The sequence below is a fragment of the Dreissena polymorpha genome, chromosome 14 (genome assembly GCF_020536995.1).
Source record: "Dreissena polymorpha isolate Duluth1 chromosome 14, UMN_Dpol_1.0, whole genome shotgun sequence".
Taxonomy (NCBI): domain Eukaryota; kingdom Metazoa; phylum Mollusca; class Bivalvia; order Myida; family Dreissenidae; genus Dreissena; species Dreissena polymorpha.
The window spans coordinates 48,290,724-48,316,829 of record NC_068368.1 but is presented as its reverse complement, the minus strand read 5'-3'; the positions used below and the strand labels follow the sequence as shown (position 1 = coordinate 48,316,829).

General features: G+C 36.3%; 1 protein-coding gene across 10 annotated transcripts in view; it reads right to left on the bottom strand.

Annotated features, from left to right (window-relative positions):
* Positions 1 to 7,770: 7,770 nt before the first annotated feature.
* Positions 7,771 to 26,106, bottom strand: part of LOC127857529 (tonsoku-like protein) — a 42,229-nt gene continuing 23,893 nt past the window's right edge. For 8 of the 10 annotated variants that reach the window (XM_052393941.1, XM_052393944.1, XM_052393948.1 and 5 more), the window contains 14 exons: positions 25,439 to 25,515; positions 24,891 to 24,971; positions 23,194 to 23,430; positions 22,304 to 22,421; positions 21,853 to 22,027; positions 21,452 to 21,584; positions 19,303 to 20,205; positions 15,377 to 15,458; positions 14,321 to 14,470; positions 13,542 to 13,699; positions 12,959 to 13,130; positions 12,385 to 12,557; positions 9,895 to 9,968; positions 7,771 to 9,059 (listed from right to left, as the gene is read on the bottom strand). In XM_052393941.1, coding sequence (XP_052249901.1) covers positions 8,708 to 9,059; positions 9,895 to 9,968; positions 12,385 to 12,557; positions 12,959 to 13,130; positions 13,542 to 13,699; positions 14,321 to 14,470; positions 15,377 to 15,458; positions 19,303 to 20,205; positions 21,452 to 21,584; positions 21,853 to 22,027; positions 22,304 to 22,421; positions 23,194 to 23,430; positions 24,891 to 24,971; positions 25,439 to 25,515 — 2,885 coding nt within the window. In that variant the 3' untranslated portion in view covers positions 7,771 to 8,707. Of the gene's footprint in view, positions 9,060 to 9,894; positions 9,969 to 11,733; positions 11,886 to 12,384; positions 12,558 to 12,958; positions 13,131 to 13,541; positions 13,700 to 14,320; positions 14,471 to 15,376; positions 15,459 to 19,302; positions 20,206 to 21,451; positions 21,585 to 21,852; positions 22,028 to 22,303; positions 22,422 to 23,193; positions 23,431 to 24,890; positions 24,972 to 25,438; positions 25,516 to 26,106 lie in introns of all 10 variants that reach the window. The other 2 variants (XR_008038402.1, XM_052393942.1) reach the window with 2 other exon arrangements.

Below are 26,106 nucleotides of genomic sequence, written 5' to 3'. Positions count from 1 at the left end.
AACTGTCTGTCTGTTGGCACACCACACTATCTTTCAGATGGTTTCACAACTCAAGTGTTTCCACGAAAAAATAGTTTTTGGTTTGTTTGAGCACTAGGAATTTTGAATGCACGAGAGTTATTTGTTATGTGTCGGTCTAAAATGTTCGCCGATGTATAGTCGGAGAAAAATTTACTTTGATAGTTCTTCTTTGAGGTTTAGATGCCAGGTATTCATCTGGGTCCACTGACGGCACCATACCCCCTGCGATCTTGAAGAGCATCGCATAATGATTATAGACGCGCCGGTCTTGAAGAGAATTCGGTTTTAAAGTAGTGAGCATATTTGTAACACTCTTTAGATTTGTAGTTATTAATTATAAAATGTGCACCAACACGTTGAACTTTTTCGATTTTGTCAATATTCTTTTTAAGAAAGGGGTCCCATATGATTGAACCATATTCAAGTTGAGATCGAACCAATGCGATAAAAGCTGTTTTACGACATTCTAGGGGACAGTGTTTTAAATAACGTCTAAGAAACCCGAGCGTTGAGTTCGCCTTTTTGCAAATGTTTGTTATATTATTCGACCAAGTTAAGTCATTTGATGAGTAATCCGAGGTATGGATTAGAGTCTACATGTTTTATCCAACTCGTAGAAGTACGAACTTTTACTTTTAACACTAAGAATGTAACACTTTTTGCATTAAATTTCATACCCCAGGTTGATGCCCAAACTTTAAACGTTTAAAAAAAAATACAAGTAAAAAATAAAATAAAGAAAGATAATTAAAAAACTATGTCCGAAAGAGTTATGGTTCATTATCACTGCACTTCTCCTAGTTGCCATCTGTTTATATTTCAAGGTTCAAGTAAATCCCTACAGTAGATTTAGAGTTATGCTCCGGACAAAAAATAACTTTGAAATTAAATAAAGGATAATAATTCAAAAACTAAGGTAAATAGAGTTATGGTTCTTAGTCACTGCACTTCTCCTACTTGCCATCTGTTTATATTTCAAGTAAATCTCTTCAGTAGATTAAGAGTTATGCTCCGGACAAAAATTAACTCTGAAATTAAATAAAGGGAGATAATTAAAAAACTAACAGAGATAGAGTTATGGTTCTTAGTCACTGCACTTCTCCTACCTTCCATATGTTTATATTTCAAGTTTCAAGTAAATCCATTCAGTAGATTTAGAGTTATGCTCCGGAGAAATATTTACTTTGAAATTAAATAAAGTGAGATAATTAAACAAGAGAGCCATGACGGCCCTGTATCGCTCCACTGTATTCATGCGAAAAAACGTGCAATACGCATGGGTTGAAATGTACTCAAGCATGTGACTTTCTCTTTCTATTCTTCGTTCCACTGGGCGCTTAAAGTTGGAAGGGTGAGCATTTTTATATATGGAAAACATTACTACGGTGTTAATTAAACAGACTAAAAAGCCCGGCAATCGTCGCACAGGTCCTTTGCTTATAACGTAGGTACATTTATCTCTCTAAAAGATATTGTCATTCTTTCTATTTCACATATTTTTAGATGTTGAATATCATATCTACGCATTTGATTTGAAACAGATTCACAAGACCCATAGGAATCAAAATGCCTTAACCCTTTACCAAACGACACATTTTGGACTGTGATAATTTGAAAGAGGTTGCAGATGACAATTAAATTGTAATGGAATATGAAGGAAATGATCAGGTAGGGTAGAAATAATTGTGATAAAAGGAGAAATTGCTTAGCTACCAACCCGTAAAATCCTGTTAGTGTATGGGAAAGGGTTAATATGAATCTCTGGTTCCTTCTTAGAGCCTTTCACACATTTATAACAAATACAATAGTAGCATCTTTCCTTGTAAAGAAGCATCTCAAAATATAATAAACAACCCACACATCCCTAAGACCAACAGGCCTGAGAATATTATTATAATCTCAAGATTATTTCTTTATATTTATAAATGTATTTAATTGGGTAATACATTTGACTTCTAAGATCAATTCATAACTTATATTAAGAAAATTATAAAATGGTCAGAAATATTTATGATTGTTGAGCAATTGACAATCATATCCACAATTCACGAGTCATGATTCACAAATGGAACAATAAATCATTAGTTATTAAAAAGCAGCATATACCATAGTTAAGAACACTGCACTTCATTAATTTCAACACTTTCTCTTGGATACAAAGTTTGAGTTTACCATGCAGCATCATACACTGACTTCTTGAAATAGTTACGTTCATGGAAGTTGTGTTTTTAAAATCAATAAGATATAATTAAACTGGTTTAAACACTACAAAAAAGACATAAAATTAACATGTCATACGAAATATTTTTATCTGGATATATGGTCACTTTCGACATATTTAAATAAAACCCGACTGTTTTCAGTTTATAAGAAAAACATGCATAACACATGTTCTTACTTCAATTCTTTTGTTAGCAGTCACCATCTGATCTTAAATGGCACTGAATGACAGGGTTTTATCTCATGTTTACAAGATGTTGTTGCTGTTGTTGGTCACAGCCACATGGCCGCAGTAATCTCCCCTGGTAAAAATCAATCAGTTTTGTGACCCCCGGGGCAGGGTCAAATTTGAGCCCAGGGGAATAATTTGAACAAATTTGGTACAGGACTATTAGATGTCACTACATACCAAATTTAGTAGCCCTAGGCTCTATAATTATGAACAAGATGATTTTTAAAGTTTGCATAAAATAGGCCTTATTTAAGCATATGTTCATTTTTGTGACCCCGGGGCAGGGTCAAATTTGTCCCCAGGTGCATAATTTGAACAAACTAAGTAGAGAACTATTAGATGTCACTACATACCGAATTTGGTAGAAATAGGCCCAATGGTAATGGACAAGAGATTTTTAAAGTTTGCACAAAATAGGCCCAATATAAGCATATGTTCAATTTTGTGACCCCTAGGGAACGACCAAATATGATCCCAGGGGCTTAATTTGAACAAACTTGGTAGAGGACTATTAAATGTCACTACGTACCAAATTTGGTAGCCCTATGCCATACGGATATGGACAAGAAGATTTTTAATGTTTGCACAAAATAGGCCTTATTTAAGAATATGTTCTGAACATCAATTTTTAACAGAATTTTTCGAATTCATGGAGGACATTGTTCCCAACTATTCAAATCTTATGATTCTTGGAGATTTCAACTTGCATGTCAACAAAACTAAAAGTGTTGTGACTGAATTTAAGAATTCTCTTGTAGCAATGGGTTTGGAACAACATGTTAATTTCAGCACACACACAGAGGGAAATACACTCGACCTAGTAATCTCTGAGGCTACAAATGGTATTGAAATCAATTCGTGTGAACCAGGCCCTTTCTTTTCGGACCATTGTGTAGTTAAAGTCGTTACCTAAGTACAAAAAGAAAATATCAAGAGTCAAACAATAAAATTTTGAAATTTTAAAAACATAGACCACTCAGCATTTACTAACGACCTCAATGAAATGTCAATTACAGCAGACAAAGTAGACGCTTTTGTAGAGCAATTTGAAGACGAAATCTGTAGAATTCTTGATAAACACGCTCCATACATTGAGAAAAACAAAATCTGTCATGCACCAAAACCATGGTTTAATGAAAACATTCTTGAACTAAAACGTAAAACACGCAAACTGGAACGCATGTGGAGAAAATACAAACAACCAGACCAATATGAACTTTTCAAAAATGCCAGAAATAAATACACTTTCGAGTTGAATGCAGAGAAGCAACGATCTCTTAGTCAAAAAGTAATTGATTTTCACGGAGATTCTAAAAAACTCTACAAGTTTGTATCAGAATTAACAAGAAAAAATACTGATAACCCTATGCCGGAAGGTGAAAGCGACACCGCGATAGCTGAAAATTTTGCCGATCACTTCCTGGATAAAATTAACAAAATTCGAGATGCCCTTGCAAGTTTCGAAAAATTCACACTCGATCACAAGGAAGTGCCATGTTTCGGTATGTTCAAGGAGCTAACCCAAGATGAAGTGAAAAAGATCATCAATCATCTTCAAACAAAATCATGCAAACTAGATGCATTGCCAACATAAGTACTAAAATCATTTTTAAACGAGTTACTACCGTTCGTGACAAAATTGGTTAATCTCTCTCTGAGTCAAGTTTTTCCTTCAAAATTTAAACAGGCAATAGTAAGACCACTTCTTAAGAAAATTGGACTAGACCTGAGTTATGCCAACTATAGACCAGTGAGCAACTTATCATTTCTATCGAAAGTGATTGAAAAGGCTGCTCTGTTTAGACTCAATATACACGTAAATGAAAACAATCTCCTACCAAAAAATCAGTCAGCTTACAGACAATTCCATTCTTGTGAATCTGCTTTACTTAGACTAGTCAATGATATACTCGAAGGTATGGAAGAACAAGAGGTTACAGCACTTATCGCCATTGATTTGAGTGCTGCCTTCGATACAGTCGATCATGACATTCTACTAGACGTGTTGCAAAAACAATACGGTGCATGTGGCACGGCACTAAACTGGATAGACTCGTATCTTCGTCCAAGAAGCTGTCGTATAAGTTTTAATTCAGCTTTATCGGCGGCACGTTCTTTGGAGTGTAGTGTCCCCCAGGGTAGTTGTCTTGGTCCATGGCTCTACCTGACGTACGCTGGAACACTGTTTGATGTCGTTCCTCCCTCCATCACAGTCTACAGTTTTGCAGACGACCACACCGCAAACAAGCGATTCAAACCTACATCCTCTTTTGTTGAAAGAACTGCCATTCAAGAACTTGAAAGTTGTGCACTCGTTATTAACAATTGGATGAATGAGAATAAACTGAAAATGAACACATCAAAAACGGAATTCATCATGTTCGGTAGTAGACCCCAATTTAATAAATGTCAATCTAAAGAAATAGATATTGCTGGTGACACTGTTAAAGCAGAAAAATGCATACGGTATTTGGGTGCATATTTAGACGAAACACTAAATTTTAAAGAACACATCAAAATTAAGTGCCGTACAGCCATGTACAACTACCTTAAAATAAAAAACATAAGGAAATACTTAACAAAAGAAGCAACAGAAATACTCGTTTTGTCTTTGGTAATATCCCATCTAGATTATTGTAATCCCATCTTGTATGGAACAGCTCAATGCGAAATAAACAAAATGCAACGTATCCAAAACATGTGTGCCAAATTGGTACTCGGCCGACAGAAATATGAATGTTCAAAAGATGCCTTGTATGAACTACACTGGCTACCAGTAAAGGCTAGGATAACATTCAAATTACTGAACTTCATGTATAATTGTTCTGTTGGTAACGCGCCAAAATACCTTACAGAACTTTTAAAAGAAAAAGTACCAGCATGTAACCTACGATCTACCGTCTTGTATGACGGATGTTATGATGTGAAACGCACAAAGAGAAAAACCTTCATGGACAGGAGTTTCAGAGTTGTTGGTCCGAAACTGTGGAATGACCTTCCATCAAGCATCCGGACTTCCGCATCAATAAACATTTTCAAAAGGAATTTGAAAACATTTCTCTTCAGAGACTTTTACAACCTATTTTAATTTGAATACCTGTGATTTAAAAAAATAATCGAGACTCAGTTGTACGGGCTTATTTGTCACTAGGACTCATTGGACCAAGCAATTTAAGAATTGTGTGGGCTTCTTTGCTCGAAAAGGATATTTATTGTACAAGTGACTGGTAACCAAGAATCATTAGGGCTTCTTTGCTCAATGATTGAATTACATCCACCAGCTGTCTTTTAGTCATGCTTAGGCCTTCTAGTTGTGTCTTTAGTCACACTGTTATTTTAACCTTCAAGTTGTGTCTTGTAGTCACACTTGGTCAGTCTATTTGTGACTTGTAGTCACGATAGTTCAAATAAGGTTAAAGCCCAAAAGAAGTGTCCTTAAGTATGACAGGTGACCGGTAGCTGTGAGATCCGACAGCCAGAGTGTAGAAATATCCTTTTACGTATCCTTTTAGTTCATGAAAAACAGTGTCTTTATGTTGCCAAATATTTGCTCATATTATCATTATAATTATGGTCTAAACTCTAGTTATATCAATTTATTACATAATATTTTACTTTTACTGTGTTTTAATAGTGTAACCGGTATTGTTTTATTGCTTAAGTTCCTAACAGCATTCTTATTTTTATCACACATTTTAAGATCATTAATCCTTTAATTAATGCTGCATAATATTATCAATACCTCTTATTTTTTATCAATTTTATGTACATATATATGTTTTGTACAACGCCATTGAATACAATTATATAAATAGGCGTTTCATCAAATTAGCAAGTTTAGCAAGTTTATATGTTCAATTTTGTGACCTCAAGGGCAGGGTCAAATTTGACCCCAGGGGCATAATTTGAAGAAACTTGGTAGAGGACTATAAGATGTCACTACGCACCAAATTTGGTAGCCCTAGGCCCAATGGTTATGGACGAGAAGATTTTTAAAGTTTTCACAAAATAGGCCTTATATAAGCAAATTTTCAATTTTGTGACCCCCGGGGCAGGGTCAAATTTGACCCCAGGGGCATAAGTTGAACAAATTTGAAAGAGGTCACCCCAGGAACATTCCTGAGAAATTTCATCAGAATTGCACCAGTAGTTTAGGAGAAGATGTTTTAAGAAAATGTTAACACATGGACGCACGCACGACGGACACAGGACCATGACATAAGCCCCGCTGGTTTCTGGCCAGTGGAGCTAAAAACTAATGTAAAAAGACTTGTGGTTCTTAGTCACTGCACTTCTCCTACTTGCCATCTGTTTATATTTCAAGTAAATCCCTTCAGTAGATTTAGTTATGTCCAGACAAAAATGAACTTTGAAAATATATAAAAGGGTAGATATTTCAAAAACTAAGGTAGATAGAGTTATGGTTCTTGGTCACTGCACGTCTCCTAGTTGCCATCTGTTTATATTCTAAGTTTGAAGGAAATCCATTCAATAGATTTGGAGTTACGCTCTGGACAAAGTTTCGGACAGATGCACAGACACACAGACGGACGGGACCAATTACTACATCCCTCTGAATTTTATTCGGCGGGGATAATCAATGACGGGTTTGTTGTAAATATTAGATCAAGTAAATTTTCTTGACAAGTTGGCTAAAAAATGTACCTAAGTTATTTTCACTCATGATATCAATTAAGTGTTGTTGAATTCAGCAATTGATACATACACGGGTAATAACTACACTGATTGTTGCAATTACAAAGATGTGCAAAGATGAATTACTAAAATCGGGGCAATCGTTAATCACCTGGAGCTTGATAGACACGTCAAAGATACCAATTCTGGCTTTTACTCGACCATGTATGGTTATCGAGTCTGTTTCCGAAGTAGAACCAGTACCATATCCACTACAACACTGCGACCTCAAAATCTTAACTAAACAATATTCAAATGAGATAATCACAAAAGAAGTGTGCTCGCTGCCATAAGGAACACGTTTATAACTAGAAGCTGCTCTTAACCATATCGTAACACGTCAATTGTTAGAATCTGCTGGTAACCATATCAGACCACGTCAATTGCTAGAATTTGCTTGTAACCATATCGAAACACGTCAATTGCTAAAATCTGCTCTTTAGCAAATGGAGTATTGTAACCATATTATTACACTTGAAGCTATTAAATTACCTAATGAAAACGTGCAAGTCACTAGAAGCTTCTTGTAACCATAGTGAAAAACACTACAATCAGCCAGTACCATGGACACATGTATATCAACAGAACTAACACGTACAACACCCGCTTTTTCTTTTATTTCAATAAATATCATAAAAATAACAAACAACCTGGTAAAATTTACTTATGAAGAAACATCTTGTTGAATTTTATTAACTGGTGGTTTAGTAAATTAATATGCAATTCTAGAATTCAAAGAAATCATGCATTTATTGGACAAACACATATATTGCCACTATATAATGTCCTACAAAATACAAATTCATAAGACAATCTGAATAAGCCCATGGTTCACTAATTAAGACAATACATGATGAACAGCAAACAACTTAAGTTCTGAACATCAAAACATACAATTACACAATGTTTGAGGGTAAATTTTGTGGAATTTACTTTAATTTTGAAATCAGAATAATAGCAGCCAATTACTGATGCCTCTGATTATTTTTCACAAACTTAAACTTTAAGTACAAAAATTATCAAGTACTGTGAAACCAATTTTAATTGCCGGACCCTAGTTGTTTGTAGACCCGCTAAACCAAGAAATAAAATGTTCGATGAAGATTTACATCAAAAGTATTGGTTAAAACATAAAAAATCCATGAATTCAAGATTCAACAAATATCCCCAAACTACAATGTCAACAAAATTGAATGTATCCTAAAGTCCTTTAACCATTTCCCACTAAGAAGCAAAGTGGAACTGGCTGTGTGCAAACAGCATAAAGCCAGTACATTGTGCGAGTAACTTGCATTTCAGGTTTTATGCTGTTTGCTGCTCATCAGTATCTAAGGGTTGGAAATGTAGACATTTTTGAATATAGTTAGAAAGGTCTTTTATTAAATCTAACTATCTAAGGGACTACACATGCGTCAAAATACCTATCTAAGTGATAAAGGGTTGAAGCTCAATACCCATATTACTTTTTTCAAACACCAGATTCCTATGCTGCTTCGCAACACAATTCACTATGTGATTTATGCATCAATACAGCTCACATCATCTGTCCTTCACATTCAAGCGCACCACATTATCTCCACAGCTGACCTCCGCAAAGTTCTCATACCGATCGCACCAGACCTGCCTCAAACTGTCCACGTCAAGTTTCTCTAGCTTTATACACGAGAACGCGAGCCGTCTGAGAGGCACTCTTGATGCTAGCTTCTCCATTATCGCATCCAGAAACTCAACAGACAAAGGCGCTGTGACCCCCGTTTCCATAGCAACCAGGTCCTCAAGAGACGACCCGTCACTTGCAGATGACTTGATGAGATGCTGAAGGAACGGACTGGTTATCTTTGGATTATCTGAAAGGTCCAGCTTCTGAAGATGTTTTGCCACTGAAGGGAGCCTGAAGAGAAGAACATGCACATTCTGAATAGAGCGGAGGTTGTTCTCTTTTTGCCTAATGGGAAATGGTCAGTGGGGCTCTTCAGGTCGGGATAAACATTAAGAAAATAATAGAATTTTCAAGCTCAGTATTTCAGTCAAAAAGTGACTGTGCTCAAACTTTTACTGAGTTACAGCTATCACTTTAAAGTGAAAGAAATCTTAATAAAGACCGAAAGGAAGCTAAACCAAGTTTTGGTAATTTTGCTGAGGTATGTGAAAATCTCTTGTCTTTTATCCTATCAAGACACCCAAAAACGAATATTTCAATGCAGAAAGAAAGCAATTCAGCCCAATATTGAGGATTAATGCGTTAAAAATATTTAAGCACACTTACACTTTCCCTTTTTCAAAGAAGTATACAGTAAAGTTAAGTGTGGATTTGTTTGGGCAAAGCCTTAAAAATATCAATTTAAAATTGTTCACCAGTTCAAACCAAGAAATATACTATACAGAAATACAAATAACAAACTGCATTTTTCAAAGCTCATTATCATCTTCAAATGCAATCAATATTTCTATATGCATTTAACCCTTTCCCACTCAGAAGCAAAGTGGAAACGGCTAAGTGCAAACAGCATAAAACCAGAACAGTCTGCGAGTAACTCGCAGTCTGTTCAGGTTTTATGCTGTTTGCTGCTCATCAGTACCTAAGGCTTGGAAATGATCGCTTAAAAACTTGAATCTAGTAAGAAAGGTCTTTATTAAGTTTAACTTTCTAAGGGACTACAAATGCATAAAAAATGTATCTAAGTGGTAAATGGTTCAACAAGAAAATATTTTTTGTATGTTCCTACTGTGTAAAGAAGTCTGCATCCTCTGTTCCCAAATGGCAGGACCGCAGTCTCAACTCCTCAATGGCACACTCATCCTGTAACAGTGAACAGTGGACACCATGAAGACAGTGAATAGTGGACACCATCCAGACAGTGAACAGTGGGCATCATACAAACAGTGAACAGTGGACACCATGAAGACAGTGAATAGTGGACACTATCCAGACAGTGAACAGTGGACATCATACAGACAGTGAACAGTGGACACCATCCAGACATTGAATAGTGGACACCATCCAGACAGTGAAGAGTGGACACCATACAAACAGTGAACAGTGGACACCAAACAGACAGTGAACAGTGGACACCATGCAGACAGTGAACAGTAGACAACATGCAGACAGTGAACAGTGGACACCATGCAGACAGTGAACAGTGGACACCATGCAGACAGTGAACAGTGGACACCATACAGACAACAAACGGTGGACACCATACAGACAGTGAACAGTGGACATTATGAAGACAGTGAACAGTGGACATCATACAGACAGTGAACAGTGGACAACATACAGACAGTGAACAGTGGACACCATGAATACAGTGAAAAGTGGACACCATGCAGACAGTGAACAGTGTACACCATACAGACAGTGAATAGTGTACACCATACAGACAGTGCACAGTGGACACCATACAGACAGTGAACAGTGAACACCATACAGACAGTGAACAGTGGACATCATACAGACAGTGAACAGTGGACACCATACAGACAGTGAACAGTGTACACCATACAGGCAGTGAACAGTGTACACCATACAGACAGTGAACAGTGTACACCATACAGACAGTGAACACCATACAGACAGCGAACAGTGGACACCATACAGACAGTGAATACTATACAGACAGTGAACAGTGGACACCATACAGACAGTGAACAGTGTACACCATACAGACAATGAACAGTGGACACCATACAGACAGTGAACAGTGTAAACCATACAGACAGTGAACACCATACAGACAGTGAACAGTGGACACCATACAGACAGTGAACACCATGCAGACAGTGAACAGTGTACACCATACAGACAGTGAACACCATACAGACAGTGAACAGTGGACACCATACAGACAGTGAACAGTGTACAGACAGTGAACACCATACAGACAGTGAACAGTGTACACCATACAGACAGTGAACAGTGTACACCATACAGACAGTGAACAGTGTACACCATACAGACAGTGAACAGTGTACACCATACAGACAGTGAACAGTGTACACCATGAAGATAGTGAACAGTGGACACCATGAAGACAGTTATACGACTTGGTAAATAAAATGTACTTGACTTGAGTAGCGCTCTGTGAAAAGGGGGTTTAATGCATGTGCATAAAATGTCATCCCAGATTAGTCTGTTTAGTCCGCACAGGCTAATCAGGGACGACACTTTCCGCCTAAACTGGATTTTTGCTTAGAAATACTTTCTTTAAACAGAAAATATCAAGTGTCGTCCCTGATTAGCCTGTGCAGACTGGGACCATACTTTAGGCATATGCATTAGCACCCCTTTTCACAGAGCACAGCCCATATATGTTATGAAACAGTGCCTTGGACCAAACTTCATGTCTACTAGGTTAACATGTCAGCTAGAAATAGAGAGTTGTTGCAGGCAAATGTTGACCTGAATTTCCTAAGTACCCAAAGGGGCATAATTCTGCTAATTTGCAGTTCACAATAACGGTCTATGACCTCGCATGATGATCCTCAAGCAAGTCCAGGGAGAGCAGTGAAGTTTAAATTGATTATCTGTAGCAGTTAAAAGAGATGTGTACTTGTTGCACGCAAACCTTTAATCAAATATCATCTTGCATGCAAACCAAACTTGTATAATAAATTCCACAATGGGGTATAATCCTATATACAAGCTGTTGACAGTTATACGTCTTGGTCATGGAATGGGAATGCCACACAGACCCTAAACACTGAGGTGAAGTGGTATCTGAAGTAGATACAAAGATATGGAGTAGTGCATGCAAACCTTACCTACAATGTTAAATGATCACGTAATGCTTCATTAGTAATATGTATCATGTTTAAATTACAAAGCAAACAATTAAAACAATTATTGGAAAAACAATGTGAATTTTCTTAGATCTGAAAACACCCATTAGGGCCATGCTCTATGAAAAGGGGGTTTACTTCATGTGCGTAAAGTGTCTTCCAAGATTAACCTGTGCAGTCTGCACAGGCTAATCAGGGACGAAACATTCGGCTTTCATCATTTTTTTGTTTACACAAAGTCTCGTCTTAGCAAAAATCTAGTTTAGGCGGAAAGTGTCATCTGTGACTAGAATGTGCAGACTGCACAGGCTTATCTGCAACAAATTTTCAAGCACATGCATTAAACCCTCTTTTCACAGAGCATGGCCAATTTTAAGTCTGTTATTTTTGTCTACAATGTACTGTTGAAGCCAGGACTGTTTTTATGTTGGCCATACCTGTGTAGCATAGTTATACAGGTGCCTGTACATCTGTGATGACCGGTGGTCGCAGAGGGTGGCCGACAGGTCCAGGGAGAGCAGTTTGGTCGGGTACTGACATTTCAGTAGCAACTCTATGCCCACACACCCCAGCTGGTTGTAGGACATGTCTAAGTGCTGGAGGCTAGACTCTGGGTGGAGACAAACCACAGATGTCCATAAGGTTCAGATTCCCGTGCACTCCAAGCTTGTCTTAAAACTCCACTTACGTCAAATACAAGTTGTTATAGGTCAAATTTGACCTTGGACACCAAAGTGTGACCTTGACTTTTTAGGTAATAGGTATTCTTTTAAAATTGCATCATAAATGAAAAAGTTACATTCTTGACAAGCTTTTTTGGAAATGAAATGGTTTGCTAACCATGTCAAAAAAGACATTTACAATATGATGTCATTATTTAAATTTTTTAGTTTCACGACATTATTATTCTGGCAAAATTATCCAAGCAAACCAATTTATTGAAAACATGGGGGAAAAGCATAAAATTATATGTTTTTGGTATTGGTAGATAATAAATCCCCCTATACTCACTATGAAGAGCCTCAGTAAATTGTAGCCGGTTGTGCTGGAAGAAGGCCACAGTGATGCAACAGGAGGCCAGTACAAGGGTGTGGAGGCGGGGCAGACAGCTGATGAGCCCTGCTAGGCTTGGCAGGCTTCCATCACACAGTGGATTGTGGCCCAGGTCCAGCGATAACAGGTTCTGGGTTGTAAGGAAAGTAGGACAATAATAAAAATATTGATGTAACAGTCTTCACAGGGCTTTCTTTATAATAATTTATAATATTTGAATATATGAAGGTGTTAATAGCTTTTCTTTTCAGTTTAATAAATTTTTACTTTGCACTTAGATTTGTGTAGACTTTTTCTAAATGTGTCTCACAATGTCATCTCAAAAGCATAGATCCCACTCATAGACTTTGAAAATCCCTGCATAATTGATAACTTTTTGCATTACATGGTAATATACGACAAGCCTTGTGTTCTATCAACATTAAAACAACAATTTATTAATGTATCTTAAGTGTGCTTGACGTTAAATTAACATTAAAGAAAAAATCATTAAAAATCATTATTTCAACATACTAATATTTGAATGAATCCATAAAATCACCTGTAAAGCTTTGCTGTTTTCTGCAGTGATGGTACAAACAAGTGTGGAGACACCCTCAGCAGTGATGTCATTGCATCCAAGACTCAGGCTGGCTAAATTTGGTACTGTACCCAGTACCTTACATAGGTTGCACAGGCCCGCATCTCCTAACCTGTTACCTGCAAATAACAAGAAATAACAAGAATTAATCTCAGATAAAAATATGTCCCTAGCTTGGCGTATAGTATATCCTTAATTGCATGCTATGTATTGATTATGTATGACTATTGACGTAAAGTCCACCCTCTTGTATATGTTTATGTTGTCATATATTAAAGGCATAGTTTAATTCTTCTTCTTCATTTGACCCACTCTCCCAAAGATATTGTATCTATTGCACTCCAGCATGCATACTGTCACCCTGCTGAGAAGACAGAGCAGAGGACCCTTGTCAAAAGAGGTCAATATGAAGCTGAGATCAGCACAGAACATGAAACCATTTCTATGTCATCTCAAAGAAAAACCGCAGATAAGGATAGTTAATTCAAAACATGGCGTGGAATACCCCACAGAGGCCAGGTAGTCCTTTAACTGTGCCTTTAAGAGATACATAACCTGATGCATGTGATAAGCAGTTTTTTAACATAAGATTCCAAAGCTATGTCCTGTGTCTTGTTTACTTTGTTAGTTATTACAATGCACATACCCTGGTGCATGTCTTATTCCATTTATCCACATGCTATCACAAGGAAATTGCAAACTGTCGAGAGTAAAATTTGTTACCCTGTAACCTACTTCACCTGAGATGTTGAGGTTGCGCAGGGTGGTACAGTGCTGGAGAGCCTTCAACAACGGCTGGACGCGTGTGGCACGAAGGGCAAGGTCACTGAGGTCAAGGTGACCCGACACCTCACTGGCCTCCAGTAAGGAACTCACATTCTTGTAGTGGACTGAAACAGAATAAAATACATCCATTCATGTGCTTCTAACAAAGGATGTTTGTAAAACATGTAATCCCACCCCAAAACTTTTCTGTATTTTTATTAATTTCAATTATTCTTGTAGTGAACTGAAACTAGAAAAAAACAACAATCAATGATAGCTTAAAGGGGCTGTCAACCTGATTGACGAAAAAAGAAAAGTAAAAAAAATCCGTATTTTTTTCACAATTATTAGTTTATATTGATTAAAATATCACAACTGATATGTTACATTACTTGAAAAAAAGTTTCCATATTTTCAGTATATTCGGTAATAAATTTTGGTGATGTGAAATCGAAAGAACATCGCAAAAATAGGTGACATAACAATATATACACTTTAAATCACGCAAGTAGATTGATCATTTTATATATAAAATATATATTATTCACTAAGCATGCGCAATTTGCATTCCTGGGTTTACCTCGTGACAATGATGATCAATCTACTTGCGTTATTTATAGTTGACTGGTAGTAACCTGGTAGACATACTCAAAATATGACAACTTAATAACTTTTTTTAAGTTATGTAATATACCAGACGTTATATTTTTATCAATATAAATTAATAATTTTTAAATAATACGGTATTTTAGAACTTTCCTTTTTTTCGTCAATCTGGTTGACAGCCCCTTTAAGTACTGATGTTTGTAAAATATGCAACCCCGACCAAAACTTTCCTGGATTTTAAATAATTTCATTTTCCTAATTGGAAATCAACCAACAAAATATATATAATTTTAGTATCAATTTTTAAGTAAATTGTTATTTGTTTGCCCATGTGTGAACAAGTCGATTAAACGAACCAAACGTCAATTTTCAATTTGTACATGTAACACTTATCAGCCCAGTAAGGTTATTTGACTTTATCTCACCAATTTTCAGGTCAGCACATGCTTGTTTGTACGTCTCAGTCATGGGTGGTTGCTGATCCCTGCTCTCCAGGTAACTCTCAATCTGCGAGATTAACATACAACCATTTCCCGCATTTACATCAAATCTGAGAATTTAGAACATATGATCATTTTAAAACGGAATTTGTGCAAGGGGATTTCCATTTGGCTACATTTTTTCTTCATAAGGCCAGAATTTTTTAATAAAATGATTTTCAGACCCGCCGACTCCAATTTTTGAAGAAACCAAAAAAAATATAATATAAAAAAAAAACCTTTTTTTTTCTGATGCCAAAAGGTGGCTTTAAAACACGAAACGCTTGCCTGGTTTTAGAAAAAGTTCAAATGAGTTATAAATCATCATAATAAACCCAGCTTTAATTACCCACATAAATATGTGAACCTCCTTCATCGTGTACATGTGCTGGAATTTACATTTAACAACAGCTACGCCATCATTGTTTGTGCAAGAAGTTGAAGAACCCTACAACGCTTTCATCAGCAAAGTCTGCTAATTTCCCAATAATTATGCAACCATCAAATGAAATCCTGAATGGAATCGATTTGGAAGTAAATATTTTATTATTTCTTTACAATTTTATAAAATTGATAGTATTAAAATGACTAAAAAATAATATGAAAGCAATTAGAAAAGAACGATTTTAATTTAACAGGTGCTCGCAATGCGAAACCCATTTACGCCTATCAACTTTAAACATTCCATATTTTTAGCACAAATACGGTCATATTTTAGAGAATAAAATTTTATGTGTTGTTTAATGTAGTTGTTGTGACGAATTTGTGCATATAATATGTGTTTTTTTCGTTATTTTCAATGGGTACGAAACTTTGGTTTTGTTTCCAACTTCGTACCAAAAGTTCAAAAATCGCAAAATCAACAGTTCTTATAACGATTTCAAACCATGAATGTCCAAATAAAATAGTCAAGTTTATGGGGGTTATTATCGGATTGACAGCTCATTTATGACATTGAACTATCAATTATGTTATCCTGTGATAAACTGTCATGAAGATCAATAATTATAACGATTATTAGGGACGCTATTTCTTTTATCAATACCACGACAAAAACACATCTTAACTTGTTTCAACAGGCATTTGTGTTTAACAGTTCCATTATTAAAATGTTCTGGGAACGATATATTTTAATTAAGATACCAACTATTTCTGAAATCAAAAGTAGCTCCTTCACTCGATGTACTATATTTTGGATATGTTAAAATTCGGACATATATAAAGATAGTGACATTTATGTGTTGACTTGTTGTATATAGTTTGTACAAATATGTTTTGCGTTATTTCAAACAACAAGAATGGATGGTGGCAATTATCCTGGGCCTTTCTGTCAAGAAATAGATGTGAAAAAATATTCATTTAATTGAACCTGGAAATCAACCACCACAACTAACAGAAAACCTTTTAACAAAAGGTGTTGTTTTAGAATTTGTGAAATTTGATAATAAACAGAAGTTGATGTATATCATGTCCAAATGACCAAATGTATAAACTGTTTAACAATTTGAATTGGGATGCTTTAATTTCTCATGTTTGATTTATTTTTCCTTTTAGATTATATATATTTGTGTGCTTCTAGGTTTTAATAAATAATTCTGAAACATTTATGCAGCATACTGTTACATTATTGTTAACGTTATTCTATTATGTTGGTTATCTGGTTTATCAAGTGGAAAAAATGTTATTTATATAAAAATAAAGCTTTTAATATTAAGACTAATGAAGGTACTTATTGTTATTTATGTATTAACATACTTCTCAGAGTAATAAAAATATAGTAAATGCCATTATTCATTAATGTAGTAAGGTTCCTTAAATGATTGTCCTTATTGATTAAGTTTGAATTACGGGCGGTTTTCACACCGCGAGAAGTGGCGACAACTTTTTTTGGGCCAGTGAAACCCCTGAAAAGCGTTTTATTATGGTATTTGTATTTGTCTGCGGTATTGATTTTTACTGGAAAATAAACTATAAATGTTTCTTTTAAACCTCAATAGCTTATTGATTGTTTGTTGAGATAAAGTATTTTTAATGCAACATATAGATTCCTTGTGAAAAAAAACATAAAAAAATCACCAAAAAGTTTATTATAGACAAGTGAAAAAATTGCATAACTTTTGAACTAGTTAAGATATTTTTAAAATTCAAACTAATTTAAAAACTGCACATCAAGACCTGCAGTCTGATTATGATCATTTTGCACATCAACATGTTTAAAAAAAAATCACTGTGGTTGCTTAGTAAAAAGAACTTCATACCATAACATTTTTGAAATGAGTGCATATTTGGTCACCCATCTTTTTTTTTTTTTTCCGTCCTCCTACCCGACACTTTTAGAAAAAAAATCCGAAAATCATTTTAATTTTTTTTTTGGCCTAATCGCCTGTAAAATATAAAAAATGATAAGAAATCAGATGTAAAATGGTAAATTTGGCTACCACAAATGTTAAGCCTGGGTAAGCCCTTTAATGCTTAAAGTTGTTAGAAAAAGCAGTAACCCTTTACCACTTAGATAGGTATATTGACGCATTTGTAGTCACTTAGAAAGTTAAATTTAATTGAAGATCTTTCTTAAAAGATTCAAATTCAAAGGCTTTATTTCCAACCCTTAGATACTCAGGGGTGTGACTGAGGTGAAGTCTGAGGGGAGGAAAATTCTGAAGACTGATTTTGACTACCTGAATCGCATGAGTAACGCAATGACAAACCTTAAAACAGACATTTAAATAAACACCATCTTAAACTTATCAACAATATTTTTATATGAAAATCTTTTTTAAATCCCTAAACATGTTATGCAAAGGCACCAGCATTGGGATCAAAATCAATGAGTGTTCCAATACCTGTGAACGATGACGGCAATCTTTCATTTGAGCTCCATGCCTTTACATTCTATATAAGGTCAACAATGTTACAGTGTTCAACTTAACGACAATTTACCACAGTTTATGTCGTTCAAGATTTTTTCACATGAATAGAATATCACTTTAGCCTTACCACGACAGTTGATTTTCCATTCCTTTTCAGAAAGTGGTATCGCTTCCTGATTTATATTCACTGTTGTTTCTTCCCTTTCCCATTTAAATTTGTTTTCAATAATTGTTAAATCTCCGATATTTTGTGAGATTCGTTCGTTCGTCTTCATTAATGCTTCACAAAGGCACCATTTGCAATAGAATCAGCAAAGAAATATGAAACACATTTTAAAAGACCAATTTTGATTTGAAGCTTGGGAAAGACAGCCCTTGACATCGCTCGTTTCAAACAAGAGCACCGCATAACGGGTGCCAACGCTCGGCTGCGGGTGCATTTTTGAATAAATGAAAGCTTGTCAGATTTTTTTTTTTAGAGGTCACAATGACATTGACCTTTGACCTAGTGACCCCAAAATAGGTGTGGCGTGTAGAACTCATCAAGGTGCATCCAAATATAAAGTTTTAAAGTTGTAGGTGGAAGCACTTTGATTTTAGAGCAAAATGTCAAAGTTTTAGCACGACGCCAGCGGACAGCTGACGACGAGCTGGCTATGACAATACCTTGGGTTTTCTACAAAAAACAGCCAAGCTAAAAATGCTAAGACAGAATACCAGTGTAATATGCGGAGAGGTTTTGCATGCTGCGGATTTTTAGGGCCGCTTATGAAATACACCCGCGGATTTGGTCGCACTTTAACCCATTTTTTTTCAAAAGTACGCAAAAATGCTGAAATGACCCGATCCGCGGATCACACCCCTGATACTGATGAGCAGCAAACAGCATAAAACCTGAACAGACTGCAAGTTACTCGCAGGCTGTTCTGGTTTTATGCTGCATTCACATAGCCATTTTCACTTTGCTTCTGAGTGGGGGGAAGGGTTAAACAAATGAGGTACCTTGTCATTGTTCTCCAGCATGAGACTCACAAGGTCACTGGGTGAGAAATGCGCCCCATCTTTGCCAAGAGTCAGCTTCAACTTTACGCCCCTCTTCTGATAGTACCGGTCTGCAACTTCCTGGGCCAGCCAGCCAAATGTCCGGGAACAGTCTGGGTCCACAACCGGAATTAGCAACATCAAGTCTTCCACATGAACTGTTAGTCTCATAACGCTGCTGATTTTGTCTTTCACTGGCTGAGAATTTAGTTGAGTGTAACCTGAGGCAGGCTGCACATGGTTTGTGACTGTACTATTTGTAATGGCAGAATTTGGTACTAAATTTGAGTGTGTAGCATTTATACCACTATTTGCATGCTGTACACTACCATAATCAGTCATTTTTGATTGCTTTTTTAATTTATTTTTAACAGTTTTATCAACTGAATTTGTTAGGTTTTTATTTGAGTTTAATGGTGGAATATTTTTAGAGTCAACCATTATAAAATCATCAAAATCGTCAAATATAAGGTCGTTATCAATAAAAGTACTACTTTCACAAAGCCCATTCCCGTTTGCCACAGTCACACCATCAGTGTCATTAGTATCCATAGCAACTGCAGATACCCCCTCCACCCCACAGACAGAGTCCCCTTTCCCGAAGTCATCATCAGAATCACTATCCACCACTCTTAACCTCTTCTTCTGTGCAGAGGTAGATACCAGTCTCTTGGCTGGTGTACTCCTAGGACTCATGGAGTCAGAACGGTTACGTTTTCGTGTGCCAGTAGACGACAAAAATCCGTTGACATCCATGTTTTTCTTGCGCACCACACCTTTCTTCATATCATCTTCCAACCAATCGTCGCCCACGAATTCTCCCTCACTCAGGAGAGCACGGTTGTCCTTTTTCCTGTCTGAGGTCTACAACAACAAAACTTGAGAGATACTTCACTTACATTGTCATTATTTTCACTTGAGAAAATATAATTAGTATATATTTTATCTAACTTAAAGTAAAAACAAGACTATTGCCAAGCAATGTATGTCCCCTACCGGCTCCGCCATTGCCAGATTTTTTTTTTTATTTGCTGCCATAGAAACCAGAATTTTTGATGTAGGAACAAAATCAAATGACATGCACAGGGCCCTTGTTACACTTTGGGGGATTGGGGCCGGGGAGGGGGGAATTTCGCGTCGTTTTGGGCGAAAAGGGGAATTTTAGAAGATCTTTTCACCAACCATTCAACACTAAAAATTGCTATATTTTAATATAAATTACATAAATATACATTTCATCAAAGGTAAATAGCACGAAACCATCTTGCAACATAGATATAAAAGTAAAAAAAAAAATTATTTTTTTTTGGAGGTGGGAATTTTTAGCTGAAATAGGGGAAAAAAGTATACTATTTAAAGGGAGGAATGGGGCCGAATTTCGGCCCCAAAAACGGCCAAACGAGGGCCCTGGTGCATAATGTTCATATTGCCATCTATCCATGTTTCAAGTTTCATGAAAAAATATGAAGAACTTTTCAAGTTATCGCAGGATCCAGAAAAGTGTGACAGACAGACTCACAGAAAGACAGACGGACAGACAGACGCACAGAGCACAAACCATAAGTCCTTCACCGGTAGGGGCCAATAAAGACGCATAAACAGAAACAACAATTTATGTTTCAAGTAAACATCGCATTTGAAATATATAATAAACTTACAATATTGGGACAAACAGTAGTTAATTGTGAATATATGTTTAAACAAGCAAATTCGTTGAATTGATATCCCCCCCGCCAATATGCTTCTGGACACAAAAGTGTTATATTTGACACTCAAAAAAGCATTTTTTCAAGATATAAAGGGCCATAACTCCGTTATTAACAGATGGTGTACAATGCCATTTGGCGTTCATCATTCTCTTATCTATATATATATATATATATATATATATATATATACTCATACCAAGTTCCAATGAAATCCGCCAAAGCACTTCCAAGATATGGCTTCGGACGGACGTTAAGACGGAAAACCCCAAAAGAATATCCCTCTGTCTATGGTGGGGGATAATAATAATTTGTAATGTTTGTATGATGCTGGGAAATATTACAAAAATAAAATAGTTATCTTTTTTAAATCGTATTAAAATACAATCAACTAATCAACAAACCTTTCTATGTGATAGTTCTACAGATCTACTTGCAGACCTTCCAACTTCAGAAATGGCTTTCCTGTAGGCTTCTGCCCCACCCTGATCAATGTCATTGTCATCAGGGTCATCAAAGACGCTTGCATCGATCTCCCTACCAAAAATACACTATCCTGTGAAGCACATTTAGTGAGAAACAGGGTACATAACAAAATGTCAAAATTAACTCCATGTATGTTTCATCAACCACAAAGAACGTAAATCCACTATAGATCAGGACAATTATTTCATGTTGTCAGGTCAAAAATGGTGGAAATAAAACAATAAAATAACCAACAACATAAAATAAAGACTCTTCCTGTTTTAGATTGTTTGAATACTCGGCACTTTTTTTTGACAGTATTTGATTATAGTACACACACCTTGAACTGCTGTCAACAGAAGAATCACTGTCAGAGTGAATAGCCTCTGTTTGTGACCTTTTTCCAGTCTTCCTGGTACCCGTGCTTTTGCGTTCACGCTTGGAACCAGTGCTAGATGAGGTTGGAATCAGAGCACTATGCACACGCTGGGAGAGGATATCAGGGACTCGACTTCCTGTCGGAAATACCCTATTATTTCAGTAATGCAATACTACAGAAAACCACATATTCTTCTTCATAAGTGAAATAAATAAGTTAAAGTTTACCAAGGACCGCTCCACTTTTATTTGATTTGCAAACCTGAAATGTAATTGCAATACATGATAACATGTATATTATTGTAAATTACTAACATGCAAACAAGCGTTTGGTGATGAGATTTTTTTTGCGTAACCAATCAATCTCCCATTACCTCTATACTCTGGCATCTAACCAATCAATCTCCCATTACCTCTATACTCTGGCATCTTCTCTTTGAGCAGTGCGATCATGTTGCGACACTTGAGGTCGGTCTCAGGGTTAGGGTATTTATGGTAGAACTCCTGGATGTGGTGCAGAGCTGGAAGGCCCTGGAATAGCGACATGAGAGTTCTCAATAATTGCAGTAGCACTGGCCTCCAATAAAACTGACGCATAGTAGAATTTTACATAAACATTTTAACAAGAGGGCCATGATGGCCCTGTATCGCTCCACTGTTTTTTTATGTGAAAAAAGCGTGCAATGCATATGGGTTGAAATGTACTCAAGCATGTGACTTTCTGTTTACCTTCGTCGCACTGGGCGATTAAAGTTGGAAGGGTGAGCATTTTTATATATGGAAAACGTTACTAAGGTGTTAACTTAAGAGACTAAAAAGCCGGGCATTGTCGCACAGGTCCTTTGCTTATAAAGTAGGTACATATATCTTTCCAAAATATATTGTCATTCTTTCTATTTCACATATTTTTAGATGCTGACGATCAAATCTACGCATGTTCTACAAGATTAATGAAAGTTTCTTCATTCAATCATGAATCTTTTTCCAAAATTCCAAAAAGTGTTTGTAGGTTTCAATGAGCAATATCTCCTTTTATCACGATGATTTCTACCCCACCCAACCAATTTATAAATAGTCCTTTACAATATCACAGGACCATGACATAAGCCCCGCTGGCCTCTGGCCAGTGGAGCTAAAAATGATTTGTGCATTTTAATATCTTATAGTACAGAAATAAACCTTTGGTTGCTTTTCATTTACTTTTTCCTATCCTAAATACAACTGTGATAGTGGTTTATTTATGGTAAATCATTACTTTTGCCATCAAAAATCAGTCAAGCTTCAACTAAAATCTCAGTGATACCATGTTGTCCTTTGCAATAACGTTAGCTCCATGTTTGATCAGGAGTTCCATGATCTCAATATGCCCACTGGACGCTGCATCCATAAGGGGGGTTATGCCCTCGCAACCAGATCCTCCTCGGTTGTTGATGTCTGCTCCGTGCGTAACCAGATATTCTGTGACCTCTAGGTGTCCATTATTTGTGGCCTCATGCAATGGCGTCCAACCATTGTTGTCCTCTGGGTTTAATGGATGGCCCTAAAATTATCAGACGTGAATAGTTTAAAAGATACCTCTCAACATGATTATTTTAAGCACAGATACTTTGTACTCTTAGATACTGTGAAACCATTATTATTCGTCCAACATTAATTTTCGCCTTTTTCGTCCTTCGACCGATGGTCGAATTTAAGATCCTAACGAACAATCATGTCCCATATTTGAAACAAATAAAACTTAATTACCGTAGGCATGAGGCATTTAAATCCAGCGTAATCCACGCATATACACAGGGCTCGAAATTAACACTCGCACACTCGCAAAATGTGAGAAAAAAAGATTGCAAGGTAAGTTATAAGCCACTAATATTTTTTGCAAATAAAGAAATAGTGAAAAAAACGAGTTATATTGCTTAATGCGTTCGACGGCGTGAACGCTAAACCGTAGGTCAATTTTTTGAACGTCCGAATACCCATATGCGGAAGCGCGCACCTTGTTTGTTGACTGGTATACTTATAATACAGATACACAGATGGTATTGATACAAAGAACATGAAACAGTCGACTATTCACACTCAAGTTAAATCCGGTTTTGACACAAAGGGGTGTTCATTATACAGTGTACTGACAACTGACATTTCCTGTAAAACGCGAATGCAATAAGGCTGTATCGAATGCGTCGACTTCGTTTGGGTATAATAGTGTTGATTAGCGCTAATTGTTAACAACTTTATTACCCATTGTGTGTATTGTGTTTTTCAGGGGTGTTGCAGATTATACAGCCTACACGCGGCGAATCCGGATTAAAGACAATACTATTAAACGCAATTAAAATATGACGATGTGTGATCAACACCTGACTGAAATATATTCTGCGCTTTGTTACAAAGAACATTTTGATTTATGTTTGGTTGTTTGGTTTTAACTGCATCTACCAATATGACCAAAATAATTTGCTTACGCTAATTATAACCCATAATGTTCGCACCTTCTCTAATTGGCGCCGATACAGGTAAGATTGTTATCAGTTTGACCGTGCTAGTAATGGAAAAAGACTAATTGGCAATTGGCTTCGTTGTTTAAAACACTCGTTAACGATTATTCAGTCCCACTTATCCGCTAATCATAACAAAGAACGTGTCAATGACATAAAATAATTGTTAATTGGCATATGCCAAACAAGGCCCACCTCCTGCAAGTGACTACCAAGTGTCACCTCTCTTTCCCCAGCACGATTTTTTCGCAACCGCGTATTACATGTGTTACAAACAAATCGGACGTTGTTTTTTTTTCAAAACCAGAAATGGACTAATTTAAGAGCGGGCGAAAGAGTTGTTTTTATGAAAAGGGCGAAATTTTATGCCGACGAAAATAAATGGTTTCACAGTACTTAAAAACATTTTTTGAGTCGTCTAAACCTTTTGACATCATTATTTAAGAAAATATCATTAATTCATGTTCATAACAAACACTTCACAAAACATATTTGAACATCTTACCTTAGAAATAAGATATTTAACTTCTCTCAAATCTCCTTTGATACAGGCTTTATGCAGTGGGGTCTCTCCAACCATATTACGCTGAAAAGAAAAGCATTTTCTTACGCTGTTATTTTGTTTTGGATCAAACAACAATAACTTGAACTGAAATTAAGACATGACATATAAAGCAAACAAATTCTTTGAAATGATGTCACCTGAAAAATAAATTTACTTTATACATGGGCGCAAATGGATGATCAAGGTAATAATGTAAAATACAATGCTTATGGTTATTGTTTTTATGAATTGCAATTGTAGCAATTGATATCTATACACCCATGTAGTTTTGTGTAAAAATATTGTATTATATCTGATATAAAGTTCTGAAAAGTGACCTGATACACAAACAACAAAGGCCAATTACTCTTTTATAAGAAAGTGTAGGGTTATGGTTATTCTGCATATCTCCTCATTGATATCTATACACCCATGAATTTTCTGAAATCTTTTATAGTGTCTAAGATATAGCCCTGCTGTGGCTAATAACTCAAATGCAGCTGTGTCACCTTAAATATGAGTGTCTTCCTATTGCCAGCTTGTCTGACAGCTCGGACACTGAGGGACTCCTTTTCTTCATCGTCTTCTGAAAGGTAGAATACAGTCAATCTTGTGGATGTGACCACTTGAATTAAGCGACCTTTGTCTTATGCGACCACTTTGAATTCCCCCCAAGTGTTTTCACCATATTTTGACATTGTATTAAACAACTTTTGTCTAACGTGACAAGCGACCGCTGATTTTCGAGTGTTTTGATGTCCAAATATTCAAATTAGCGACCACGTGGTCATACAATGTGAAAATCTGTTGATCGTTCAGGGACAAACTTGATCTCCAATTTATCGTCAGTTTAATGTAATCAAAGGAAAGCCGCTTCCTTACAAGAAGCCATAAAACAACACTTTTACAGGATAAAATTAGCTTTCTTTGTCTTACTCAACATTCTAAACAAACCATGTAGCTCCGCCTTTTGAATCTTTTACTGAGAACGAAGATTATTGAGTAGATTCTTGGACTCAGAGCCGAATTTTTTACCTTGGAATTTTCGAAGATATCACATCTTCTTCATCAGCTGATCACTGGCTGACTGACGTCACAGTCACATGACCGGTGAAGGGTCACGTGACATGAGGAGACTGTCATAAACTGTCATCACTTAACAGGGACGAGGGACTCG